Genomic DNA, 14,479 nt, shown 5'->3' with positions numbered 1-14,479 from the left:
TGGTTGGCTTATATCTATAATAGTGGTCATGACCTCTGACTATAGGGAAGTATTGCTTTGATTCAAGTGTATATAGGTGGACAGGGACTAGTGCTTTTAAAGCTGCAGTCTGTAAGTTTTGCCTCTTTATCGCCATCTCTGTTTGAAAACCTGGAATTGCAGCTTTTTGTGGAAACTGTACTGCACATTTAAAACTAGAATATAATTTAATTTCAGTCACATGTGCTTCATAACTGAATCACAATCCACCATCAAAATGATAAGTTTAATTATTCTAGCTGCTGTGAGAAAAGTCTGTAAACGATCGGCCACCTGCAGGATCCTCACATGTGATAGCCTACTAGCCGGGACAACTTCTTTATGTTTACAGACGTGAAGTAATAACACAGTGTTCTACTCAAATTAGAAACCATTATTATAAACTAATCGTGCTAAAGTAAAGCAATAGTTTTGAACACTGGCTGGTTACGTACTTGCTCAAATATTGATTTCAGATCATTTTTAACCAAAAAAGTTATGGACTGCAGCTTTAAAGACGAGCAAGCATGGCATTAGACTAAATAGCATTAGTCTATTAGTACTGTCTAATGATCAAAACCGGTAAATTTGTGACACATACATGTCTGGCGTGAGACTCAACACTGCCACCTGGAATTGCAATGAAATAATCAAAAGTAAAGAGTGCAATAGCGTAATCAAAAGTCTCAAAAATGAATATAAGTATAAATGATCAATTATCAACTGGCATTGCAGCTCAAAATCTAAAGCCATTATAAAATGAATTCGTAAGATTTTAACTGAAATTTAATTACCGAAAAGACTGAACACACAGGAAACCTTCAGAAACCATCGGATTCCATTGTTTGACCAGTTGGGTGGGCCTTACAAAATCTTTCACATGATAGTAAACATTATTGCCATATCTGGCAGTTTTCCATTGAGTGACCGAGTATGGAAATAAATGTGTTTTCTGAGAAAATGAAACAAATGGGAAAGAGGTAGCATCTTGCTTAAATGTATCATTAACATCTAATATTTTATTGCTTAGATGTTATAAAAGTGTCTACTAATCCATTGTCTGTTTTGGGTTGACATAATGAACAGAAAGAATGCAAAACAACTATAAAAGAAAGCACACTGAGAAGGCATCTCAGCTGACAGAAAAACAGGCCACCGAGTGACACGGTTAAGAGGAACTGGGGGAAATGACATTGGGCGTTGTGCCAGAGGGTTGCGAAGGGTGTCTGACGACACATTCAGAATGGTATAAAAAGCTGTCAAAGCCCTTGGTAGAAGAGCCTAGCAACTATCACCTCTTGCATGTGTGTGTGTTTGTGTGTGTGGTAATATACTGGTTTTGCAAGAGTCTAGTTACTGGTGAAAATGCAGCATCATCATAAGTGGCCTCTGGAGGGCAGAAACTCTACTGGGAATTTGAGAACACAATTATTATCATTATTATTTTTTTGTACGTTTTATGAAAATGTGAATAGTGCATGTCCATGAAAAACTGTTGTTGATGGTTGCTAAGGTTCTTTTTTGAACAATAATGCATTAAATCTCTAAAAACAGGCCTATTATAATATACAAGGTTGTTAAACAATGATAAATACTTCTGAAGGAATTCTTCTGCTCACCAAGGCTGCATTTATTTGATCAAATGTACTGTAAAAACTGTAATACTTTGAAATATTATTACAATTTAAAATGATTGTTTTCAATTATAATATATTTTGAAATGTAATTTATTCCTATGATGCAAAGCTGAATTTTCAGCATCATTACTGCAGTCTTTAGTGTCACACGATCCTTCAGAAATCACTAAACATCACTACAGTTCAACCTAGTTTTTTCTTCCCTAGACCTTTTAACTATTGTCAATAGTACGTATTATATATTTATTTATAAAGCACATTTAAAAACGTCCAAAGTGCTGTACAGAATAGAATAAAAACTTAAAAATAAAAATAAATAAACAAGACTATGAAATTCAAAACACAACAATAATAAAACAATAATCAGTCAATATATGTTTTATTATACCATCATTGTACATTATTCCCAAAGACTGATGGGATGAGCATTTTCATATACTGTACTTTTTGCTTCAAGTCAAAGTGAATGATGTTTTGCCTTTGATTCAAATGTAATGATGTAATTCCTCTCTGAGATCCAAAGCTGCAGGAAAAGCACATGGTCACTGTTGTATTCCAATCCTTAAAAACGGCAACGGTTTATAGGTTTTTTTTCACCCATTTTATCGCCTCCAGGTAAAAATCCAGTTTCGTAAAAAAAGTAATAGCACACCAGAAAATCACACAATTTGAGGTATCATTCATGCCTAAAGGTACGAATGCTACCGGGGATATGCACTTTAGTGTAATACATCAATTTGGTCACACTTAATTTTAAGGTCCAATTCTTAACTCCTTATTTGCTGCTTATTAATAGTTCGTAAGGTAGTTGTTAAGTTTAGGTTTAGGGATGTAGAATTTAATCATGCAGAATATGTGCTTTATAAGTACTAATAAACAGCCAATATGTTATTAATAGGCATGCAAATAAGCACCAAGTTAATAGTGAGAATTGGTCCCTATACTAAAGTGTTGCCATTTTTTTAATAGGGAGAATTGGACCTTAAAATAAAGTGTGACCAAACTCACAGTAAGACTCAATTAAAGCAAGGATCCAGCCAGACAAGGTTGCAAACACTGAGTCTTACCAGGTATGAGACACAGCCACTGTGAAGCGTCTGCGTTGGCGGACTGTTTTATTCACCGCCAGCTTTCTGAACATGCCTGGCCAGTTTTGGGGCGCATTTCTTGCACCATCTGCGAGCTCTTTCACATCAGACTGACAGCCCGTGTCCAAACCGATCTGCATCCTCTGACTGACAGGGCAAATGTCAGCATCTTGTTTTAAATCCATGAGGAAATGTCATATGCAGAGGTTGGTTAAAGCCTTGAATCCCGCGGTTTGGCTGTACAAGTGTGTTGAGGTTCTGTGTAGGCCGGACTCTGTTTCACACTCATTCTCTGTCACTATCTTCTTCAGTCCTACCCTTTCCCCTCTATCCTCCCCTCTTGCCTACTCGTCAGGCCTCTGCCCGGCACACCCTCCCCTCCCAAGAGTCGCCTTGCTGGAATGTTTTTGGAGTTTCTACTTGGCCAAGTTTAGATGGAGCCTGAACCTGATACAGATGGACAGGTGCGGATGGAGAGGCAGCGTTAAGTGATATACTTGATATAAACAGCAGTGTGTCTTGACAGACGTCTGATCTATTCGACCAAATCAACGTGAACTGGACATCCAAACATTTATATACACCGCCTTTTTCAAGGCGCTCTATTGCAGACAAAAGAGAATAACTGAGAAAGGAAGACTTACACCCAAACCGAATTCGCTAACAAAAGCCAGCAAAGTTTTTATGCACCATTTCAAAGATTGCAACTATGAGTGCTATGAATGGCTAACAGCTAGCACCGAGCACAAGTTATTTTGTTGGCCGTGTTTACTTTTTAATATGACTAAAGGGACATGGAATGACAGACCCATGGACTTTATTTACAAGTGACAGGTGAGTGCTTTATTACAAAGACTATAGAAATGAGTATTGTATCATGCACATTGTTATGGAGGTGTACATGGTGCATTGATAATACTGTGGTGCGGTGTGTGGATGTCCAGCGTTTGTACAGTTTTGCTACTTTGGGCGCATCGTCATTTTAGAGTGACGTGAATGTGCATAGTGACCCGTGTATTGGCAAATTACTTTTACCATGTAGGGAAATTAACTCTTTTCATTATATGCATATGGCTGCGTTAGCTGTAACAGAAATGTGTAAGATATATGTACAAATTACAAATGTACATGTAATTTACAGTTGCTTATTGAAGGCCTTGACTGAAACCCCACGGTACGCCACTGGCCATTACATTATGACCACTTATTTAATAACCTGTAGGACCTCCTTTAGCCCACAAAACAGAGGCCACATGGTAAGACATTGATTTGACAAGACGCCGATAGGTATCCTGCGGTATCTGGAACCATAATGCCAACAGCAGGTCCTCCAGTTCCCATACATTGCGGGGTGGTGGTGATGTAATGCAAACCTATTTCTCGATTGGGTTCATCTCAGGTGAATTTGGAGGCCAAGGCATTCAGCAGTGTGGCATTGCGCATTATCTTGCTGGTAACGGCCATCACTCTCTTGCTCTTGGTCTGCAGTGATGTTCAGATGCCTGACAGCCATCAGGGGTTGTGCTATTGGGAGAATGGGGCTTAAAGTGTCCCAAGAAAACATCTGCCACAGCATAACACCGCCGCTCCCCAAGAGTGCATCCAGGTGCCATAGCCTCTGTTGATAATCAATGTATCCATGCTCGGCCATCAATGTGATGCACCAGGAATCTTGAATCATCAGAGCAGGCCACTTTTTCTTCCAATCATCCACAGTCCAGTCTCGATGATCTTCGGCTCATTTCATGCACTGTTGGTGATGGCGTGCGGTTAGCATGGGGGGTCACCACTGTTGTAGCTGCTGGTGATTCAGTGAGCTGTGAACAATGTGCGACAGTCTCTGCTACGCTCTGGCGACCCACGGCTAGACGAAGGTTCATCATTTGGCCATCCGTGCACCTCTTTTGATACGTACTCAATACAGCGGGCTGTGAACAACACACTAGACGTGCTGTTTCAGAGACTCGAGTTCTGAGGCACCGTGCCATCACAATTTGTCCTTTATAAATCAGCAGCTTTTCCCATTCTGACCTTGAACGCTCCACTGACCAAAAGCCGGTCCTCGAGTGGTATATATACCGCTCTGTGAACTGCACCTGCGGCACCATTAAGTTGCCAGATGTGCTCATTGTTTATTTACCCCACTGACAAATATTTGTAGCAAGAAGAATTCATATTTTTCAGTTGCATCTCTAGTACATGTATTGGAAAAATAACCAAAGTTACTGAGGAAGATATTCAGTTTTTGCAGTGCATGCAAATATAATGCAATGATTTTATGATATGAACTTACGACCTTCGTCCGATTTAAGGCCTTTTAAGTCCTTAATTTATGGAAGGAATAATTAAGACTTTTTAAGATGTGCAAAACCCTCAAAATAATGTGTAACCCACAAAACTGAAATCGGTCATGTTATTTTCATGAGAAAATGAATCGATTTACTGTAAATTGATTATGAATAGATGTTCCTATGCTCAAAACAAGCATACATTTTCATTGTTACTATGAACCACTTGATTTATTAACTGATTGCTCCAGCACAAACCGTCTTTAGGCGTTAAAATAGTACTGTCAGTACTGTCATTTACTAAAGATGCGCAGTGAAGAATTAGTGCTGAAAAGGCGTGGACACAATTATTTTTGCACCTGACCTTATTGAATATGCATTTGTAGGAGTTTACCTTTCAGACGTAAAATTTATGGTAGGAGATATTAAAATATATCACACAATGCGATTTACTAATGTTTGCACTTGTCAAATTACTGGTATTTGCGCCATTATTTAATGCCCAAAAAAACATGTCTCAAACTATTTTGTAATTGAAATGGTTGCAATTGTTGCTCGGAAGAGGCACCGCAGAGAACAGAGAGCACATAGAAGGGATTTTTCCACACGTATTCATTTATTTGGAATGCCAGAAGAACACATGAAATCCGAACAGATCCTTACGCTAACTTGTGCAGTGCTTGGTAGATTGCGTTGGTCATTATGGAAATGAGATGCTGTGTCTGTGTCCTTTTGCGCATTTTCAGTAAAATTTTCAGTAACATTTTCGCAGAAATCGGCATTGTTTTGTAATTGCACTCTTGTGCTAATTTGCTCTTTTTAGTAAATCTGGCCTTTAGTCGGTTAGTGCACTGTCATTCGAAATTGAGATTAAAATTCTATATTAAAAAATAAAAAAATTCTACATTAAAAAATAACTATTTGGCATTTGACATAATTTGACCCAGCTGAAGAGGTGGTCTCGGTCGGGTTCCAAACGAACTCTGGTACAGTTGAATGGATGAACCAATGAATGGATGACCTTAAGCACATGTGCGGTTTTATTTACAGTTTCTGGTTCACTTGCAAAAAGGGCAGTGTGAAAGCGAACCGCACCAAACAACAAAAAAATCAACATTGTATTTGGTCCGGACCAAACCAAGTGAACTAGCAGACTTTCCTGGTATGAATAATACACCCTAAGACTCAGGAAGTGATATTTTGGGATTTCATTGGTCAAACAAAATACAAAGCACTTAAAAGTTGAACCTTGAATCATCTTTGAACGTTTATATGCTGACACAATATTCTGGTGTTGTATTTGTTAGATTGAACACTGAGCTCACCTATCAGGTGGCACTGGTGTGATATCTATACGCGGTGGAGTAATGAAGCCCAGTGACGTGGGTCTGGAAACGTGATCTTCTTGAGGACTGCGGACCCTCTCTGCCTGTCTCCATGACAGCGGTGGCAACACAAGGGTTCCTGAGTGGCGTCTGGGGCCTCGCCAGAGATCCACACCCAAAGTGGCTCCTGAAGACGTACATGCTGAGAGGTCCTTGCTTTCCTAACATCATAAAAACAGAGCAGAAATGTTGTAGCTGTCCACTATACATCATCACCTGCATACAGTATGATTACGCACAATCAATGAACTCATCAGGAACAATCAATTAATACTTGAATAATCAAATGAAATAATATTTGCAAGAATAATGCAGTGTTCACGTAAATACACTCTACAACTGAGTGAATATGAAATCAAAATTTACCCTTTTCATAATAAATCCAGGTCTTAATTTTAGATGCTTTATTAGGGTTTGTCATACCAAAGAACAAAATATTTCATCAAATTTTAATAACGTGCTTGGCTTCTGAATGATCAACTACCCTTCCCCTAAAACCACTTGATATATAGAATTCAATTAATTCCTGATGGATAAAATTAAGTCCTATTTTACATGATTTCCCCTTGTTGAATATCTAGTTTCACACAAAATAGAAGTCTCTCATGTTCAGCAAAGCTGTTTATTTCATCAAACAGTATTATTTCAAAATATTATTACAATTTAAAATTACTGTTCTCTATGTTAACATATTTTAAAATGTCATTTATTCTTGTGATGCAAAGCTGAATTTCCAGCATCATTACTCCAGTCTTCAGTCACATGATCCTGCAGAAATCATTCTAATATGCTGATTTGCTACTCAGTTATGATCAATTATTTTATTTTTTATTATCATGATGAAAATTTTTGCTAATTAATATTTTTGTGAAAACTGACTCTGACGAATACAAAGTTGAAAACAACATAATTTATTTGAAATAGAAAACTTTTATGAATGCCTTTACTGTCACTTTTGATCAAGTTAATGTATCCTTGTCAAATATTATTTCTTCAAATATTTTTTTTTTTTTTTTAATCTTACATAACCCAAAATAGTTCATCCAAAAATGAAAATTACTCGTTCTATGCAGAAGCAGGAAATTATTCAATTGTGCATCATTTGTTTAACCATTTTCATGAAAATGACAATTTTGCCCTCTGTTTGAAATTTGCTTATTACACTTAAAAGTACTTTTACAAACACACAAGTATGGGACTGGACTTTGTCAATCAGCTCAGCCCATGAACTGTGTTCTTATCTTGGTTTGTTCAGGTTGATGTCAGTGAAGTAGCTTTGGGTTATATACAGCGCTCAAGGGAACGAGCCTCTCATTTACGCTACGTGACTGATGTAGAGCCTTGTTCAGTTTCTACTGCTCCAGCATGTTGACTCTATCTCCTGACAGTTCTTTATAGATACAGCTTGTTTAATGGCTGGCTCCCTCAGTGTGATTGCATATCACTGTCAGTGGAGCCGCTGGACAACATCCTTTCTTAACAGCCTATAGCAGAAGACTCAATATATCACCACAAAATATGTTTATTGCTCAATCAGAATTGCCCTGAAGAGAGGAGCGTTACCAGGAATTCCTCGAGCACGGCCTGTATATTGGGATAGCTAACTGATGAGAATCCAGAGATTGAGAAGGGAGAGAGAAAACAGCTACTGCTTCTGTTTGACTGGTAGAGTATCAACGTGAGTTTAGGATGGGCTATAATTCTGGGAAATGTATTGACACTTTGATGGAGAGCTGTATCAGAAAGCAACGGCAGTAATTGGGTGAATCTCATGAAACCTGTCTAGAACAAGTCTGGGTCATATTTCATCCCAAAGCATATTTTCATTCCAAAAATTGGATTTTACAAGAATAAAACTCTATTACAGGACCATTAAGGGTCATTTTCATTCAAAATTCTCATTACTGTAATACGTCTGGATTTTTTCAAACTTATGTTTTACAGTATTTTTAATTTAATGGTCAGTAGTAACTAAAAATGTATTGTTTTATTATGCATATTATGTAGGCCTATGATATAAATTCTAAAGTATAATAATGGTACTAGAATTTTAGTATACACATTATAATACCCATTTATGGTTAAAAAAAGGTACAAACCGTAATATTGTGAAATATTATTACAATTTAAAATGACTGTTTTCTATGTGAATATTTTTAAAAATGTAATTTATTCCTGTGACGCAAAGCTGAATTTTCAGCATCGTTACTCCAGTCTTTAGTGTCACATGATCATGTGCTGCTCAATTATTAGCAATTATTGATGCTGAAATATTAATAATAGTTATTATTAGTATTATTATTATGAAAACAGCTTTTGCTGCTTAATATTTTTTGAAGACATGGATTCTTTGATGAAAACCATTTCAGGACATATTTTCCATAAATAATGTGCACTGGATTCATTCATTAATTCATTCATAAATTAATAAGTAAATGAATTAATGAAAAAACATGACCGTGGACCACAAAACTAGTCTAAAGTGTACATTTGTCAAAATTGAGATCTATGCATCAGCTGAAAGCTGAATAAATAAGCCTTGCCTTGATGTATGATATGTTAGGATAGGATTATATTTGTCAGAGATACAACTATTTGAAAATCTGAGGGTGCAAAAAAAATCTAACTATTGAGAAAATCACCTTTAAAGTTGCCCAAATGAAGTTCTTAGCTATGCATATTACTAATCAAAAATTAAGTTTTGATATATTTACAGTAGGAAATTTACAAAAGATCTTCATGGAACATGATCTTTACTTAATATCCTAATGATTTTTGGCATAAAAGAAAAATCTATAATTTTGACCCATACAGTGTATTTATGGCTATTGCTACAAATATCCTCCAGCGACTTAAGACTGTGGTCCAGGGTCCCAAATAGATAAATAAATAAAGTATATTATACAGTGATGACAACTATCTTTAAGAATGATAATAAAGATTTACATGAACTGTCATGTAAATAATGTCACAATGAAACAAAAAATGTATGGTCCTACAACAGGAAACATATCACATAATATAGGGGTCTATCTTGAACAATCTGTTATGCAGTGAAATTTAAAGCATTGAAACTAAATGTTTTTTACTGGATAACAGTGGAAGATTAGGTAAAAATGGCTTCATGTGGATTAGAAAGCTCAGTCAATTAACAGAGGGGAAATGAATTGATAGAAAAGGGGAATCCCATGAGAAGCGTATGAAGTATCATCTAATAATCATGTCACACTTTACAGATGTTACAGCCATTGCAATACAAGCGACGCCTCCTCAGCTCAGACAGCATTAAAGCCCTGAAGGCTGCTACGCTCTGCGTTGAATGAGAAAAACATCAGGCCCAGAGAGAAAATGAGATATTTTCATTGACTGAATTGAGGGAAACATGGTGAAGAAGGATAAGGCTGCCCATAGGCATCGATCCAGTAAACAAATACATAAAAGAGAAATAAAGACATACATGGATGTATGTCCAGAGACCGGCCGATCGCTGGGAGGATAGGTAACCATGGCAACCACTCCAACTCCTTTAAGAATGAGTATGATTGAGGGTTTTTCTAAATGTCTAAATCCCTGGTAGCCCTTCAGGCAGGTACTCTTCAGATTTTGGTAGCCCGAAAATTTATTTAACTAGCCCACATATAATAAAGACCATAAATATCAATCAAAAATATTTTCAATACACAAATATCAACGAATATCATGGAAAGAGTTTTATTTTACTATTTACAAGGTATCTGCAGAATTCTTAATTTAAGGCAATTTTAAAATGATTTCTTATACCATTTAACGTATTTAAAACTGTCTAAGGCCTTAAAAACTCTTCAGTTTAGTTGTATCAAATTTAAGGACCCGTGGGAGCAATGTTCCCTCTATTTCTTTTTCTTGCTGAACAAAACTTTTCTCTATTGGGCAGACATTTCGGGCACCTGTGCAAAAGCACTCTTTATACCAGACCTGTACAGCACGCACACAAAAAGTGTGTAACTTTTAATTTTAATGTGCTATTTATATTTGATTTGACCCTTGATGTAACTAAATGATGTACATTTTAGGTTACATGAGAAAACATTTTTACTGTACAATACACTGCAGTTCAAAAGTTTGTTTTTTTAAAGAGGTTTCTTATGCTCATCAAGGCTGTATCTGTTTGATAAAAAATACTGAATATTATTTCACAAAATAATATTGTGAAATATTATTGCAATTAACAAATTTTCTATTTTAATATACTTTAAAATGTAATTAATTCCTGTGAATCAACGCAGTATTTTCAGAGTCACATGATCCTTTAGAAATCATTCTAATATGCTGATTTTTAATCAATGTTGGAAACAGTTGTACTGCTTTTTTATTGTATTTTATTTTTTATACTGTATTTTTTGGGACCTGAGATATTTTTTAAAAATAAAAAGTTAAAAAGAACAGTGTTTAGTCAAAGATTTTGTGTTATAATATAAACTAGTCAAACGTTTGGGGTCAGAAGTTTTTTTCTTTCTTTTTTTAAAGATACTTTAAAAAAGTTTAAAGAAAGTTCAATCAACTTTATTCAGCAAGGATGTGTTAAATGGATAAAATTGATGGTAAAGACCTATTTTGAATAAATGCTGTTCTTTTAAACTTTTTATTAATCAAAGAATCAAAGAAAAAAGTAACACAGGTTCCAAAAAAATATGAAGCAGCAGAACAGTTTCAACACTGATAATAAATCAGTATATTAGACAGATTTCTGAAGGATCATGGGACAGTGAAGACTGGAGTAATGATGCTGAAAATCCAGCTTTGATCTCAGGAATAAATGCTATTTTAAAGTATAGGTATTAAAATAGGAAACCAATATTAGAAATTGCAATAATATTTCACTATATCAATGTTTTTTCTGTATTTTTGAAATGAATACAGCCTTGATGAGCAAGAGACTCAAAAGTCAAAGACTCAAAAACCAGGTCAATTATTTATCAGGTTTATAATATAGCCCTAACATAATATATTATCAAAACAAACTATTTAAACTAATAGAATAGAATAGAATACAAACTGAAGCAAAACTTAAGCTGACATCTGTAAGATGAATTCTTCTATAGCTGTCTAAACATCGTTATGAAGTACAGTTTGTACAATGCACTGTGACTGTACATGTTTCAGAGTTTTGTTACCGTTTTTTGCCCATCCTCCGCTATTTCCAGCACTTCTTTAATACATGAGGACGTTTTATTTCACGTCATTGCATTGGCTCTCGTGTTGAGCGCATCGCAACTATTGAAGTATTCCGTTTCTACAGCATATCGTTCTCTTTCTATGAAACCTGTAAACCGCGTTCTACCTCTGTCGTGACATCAGCTCTATAGCGGTTTGCCCGAGCATTGCTATTCTTTCCCTTTTACTGGTGGCAGTCAATCAAATGGCTTCCCAACTCATTTTTGTGTGCGCGAGGCACATTATTTCTTCTGCGCGGTCGCGCGCATGCTCGGCTTAGAGGGAACACTGCGTGTGAGCCCTGTATTTAAGGGCAGTGATACATTTTGGTAGCCCGACTGGAAAACACAATAGCCCCGGGACGTCGGGCTAACGATTTTGCGAGCCCTGGTTAAGATACAAGTCTTGTCAGTAAACACGTACGGCCAGAGCTCAGCGAGAGGAGGAAGGGGTCTTGAGGGGTTTGGATATGATTGGAAAACCAATGCTTGGCTTTCTTTGGACCTCACAAAATCCTTTGGACCTCAGGAAAAAACGTGCCTGCACATTAAGAGTGGAATAATGGTGTTACTTTAAGCCCTGCAGTTTGGGGAAAACGCTAATGCCCAAATCAATAAAGCCCTAAGAGATCATGAGCATCAGACAAACAGACTCTCTCCTGTAGCTTAGAGGAACAGATGGACAGCATGTTCTCTATGTTCCCCTGCCTTCCTGCAGTCATATGTCTCTGACTCAATGAGAGTCACAGCCTCACAGTCACAGCACTAAAACCAGCCTACAAATGTTTTAATATCTGTCAAGTGGGAAACTGACCAATAATTGTTTGTTCTTTGAAACATGCATTGCATAAGCAACTGTAGATATCATTATTCAATCAGAACATGGGCTTTTGAAATTGTTCCACACTGTACACTGGACTGCTGTCCTATTTTCCATATTTACAATGTCAATAACATTGATTGGACAAATACAGCTCGGACCAGCGACCTATTTGTCCATCAGCAAAAATGCCCACTATTAACAAATAATATGGACTCATATCAGTTGAGCATTTTTATTTTTTGTCTCAGATGCTGAAACCAAAAACAAAATGTAAAAGTTCAAATTGCACAAATACAGTAACCCCCCATAAAAAAACAAGCTGTGGTTGATAGAAGATCACTGCAAAAATATGGTGACAATGTATAAAGTATTACAGGATGGCATATTGGTATCTGTATATTTCACAACTTGAAAGTTGAAACTGGAAATTTATAATATATAATTTATGACTGCTATTGAACGGAACTGAATCAACACTGAACTGATTTGAGCTGAATAATAACACTATTAACTTCTCTCCTTTAGAGCTGCTTTATAGTAGCATTGAGTTTGTTTCATAACTGATGAACTTTGTAACAGTGACACTGTTATTGAACTAAATTAATCAACACTGAATTAAATTGAGCTGAATAATGACACCATTATCTTCTAAAGAGCTGCTTCACAGCCAAAATTAAATTAGCTTAATAATTGATGAATTCTGCAACACTAATACTGTTATTTTCCTGTTTATTACTGTAAAGCTGCTTTGAAACAGTCTGTATTGTATAAAGCGCTATAGAAATAAATGCGTCTTGACTTAATATACTGTACCAAGATGCTTAAACTACCCCATTCTGCTTTGTATCTTAAAATGTACTAATAACTACCATAAAAATACAGTAGAATTTCACGTGAAGAATCAGAGTTCAGCATAAGTTCTGAAAAAATGGCCAAGAGTAACACACATGACACTAAAATAAATCAATAAGCATTAACTAAATAAATGTAACCCAAAAATGGGAAAAAAGCATATATGATGTGTCATGCTTTTACAGTTTTTTCATCGTTTTCACCTAAATTATGGTCATATTTTTTTTAAAATCACAAATCTGACTATTTTACAGTAAAATTTGCCACTGTAGCTATATGTTAAGGTAATTTAGAGTTAACAAATTAACAGGCATTTGTTGTAGCACTTTTAGTCTTTTTCTGTATAAATCATAAACATTTTCTACACTTACTCTGACAAAAACTCTGTAACATTTTAGCATCACAAAGCTTCACAGCATACACCTTTGACACTTTATTGGCTTGAACTAATAAGCAACCAGCCTAGCAACTGCATAACAATGTGATAAAAACCATCCACATTTTCCTAGTACAGCAACTTATGCACAGGCAAGCACCACTCAAATTCTCAATCAAAAGAGTGAAAATCTACACTATGCAAATGATTTTTCAAAGTTGCAAATAAAACAGTGATTATTGAAGTAGCACCCTGTACAAAAAATACTATTTCAGCCTTTCTACTTCAGAATTTCATGTTTAAATCAATGTTTTACTTTCCACTTCTTTGTGAAATAATTGAACAGCGTGCATTTAAAAAGGGTTTGCAGTCTTTCTACATCCACATCTGAGTGGCAGAAAAACTGGTTGAGAAAGTCTCAGTAAATAATCAGATGCACTTGTTCTGGAGAAGGATTTCAATGAAGAGGGCTGCTGCTACAGACTGAGCAGGGATTCAGAGGTGGACTTTAATCATACGCAGGAGAGGTGAGTGTCAAGCATTCACTGAGTGCTGGTGAAGAAACGTGAGAACTGCTTTTTACAGACAATCAATACCAGCCTCATTATTTCACTTCATTGTGCATGTGTACTTGCAAATAGACTATTGAAGAAGCGAAGGTATTGTTCTTCTAAGTACAGGAACCTATTTCAGAACTCGAGAGGGTGTTTTATGAATTCTCTGTGTTTAAAATGAAATAATGTCATATCTATTTATTACTTTTCAAAGACACAAGAGACAGTCATATCGGCCAGCATAACATAAGTAAAGACAATACTGG

At 36.1% G+C, this 14,479-nt stretch overlaps 2 protein-coding genes across 2 annotated transcripts in view; one reads left to right on the top strand and one right to left on the bottom strand.

Moving 5' to 3' along the window:
- Positions 1–14,479, top strand: part of LOC306846144 (tyrosine-protein kinase JAK1-like) — an 830,156-nt gene that overhangs the window by 763,411 nt on the left and 52,266 nt on the right. The window lies entirely within an intron of this gene.
- Positions 1–14,479, bottom strand: part of LOC306846451 (3',5'-cyclic-AMP phosphodiesterase 4B-like) — a 34,497-nt gene that overhangs the window by 5,178 nt on the left and 14,840 nt on the right. Inside the window, exon 3 of the mRNA XM_079379856.1 lies at positions 6,357–6,577. Coding sequence (XP_079235982.1) covers positions 6,357–6,577 — 221 coding nt within the window. The remainder of the gene's footprint in view (positions 1–6,356; positions 6,578–14,479) is intronic.

Source organism: Barbus barbus, assembly GCF_936440315.1.
Source record: "Barbus barbus genome assembly, chromosome: 26".
In the NCBI taxonomy this organism is placed as follows: domain Eukaryota; kingdom Metazoa; phylum Chordata; class Actinopteri; order Cypriniformes; family Cyprinidae; genus Barbus; species Barbus barbus.
Note: the sequence above shows the minus strand (reverse complement) of the source record. Positions and strands in the feature narration are given on the sequence as shown.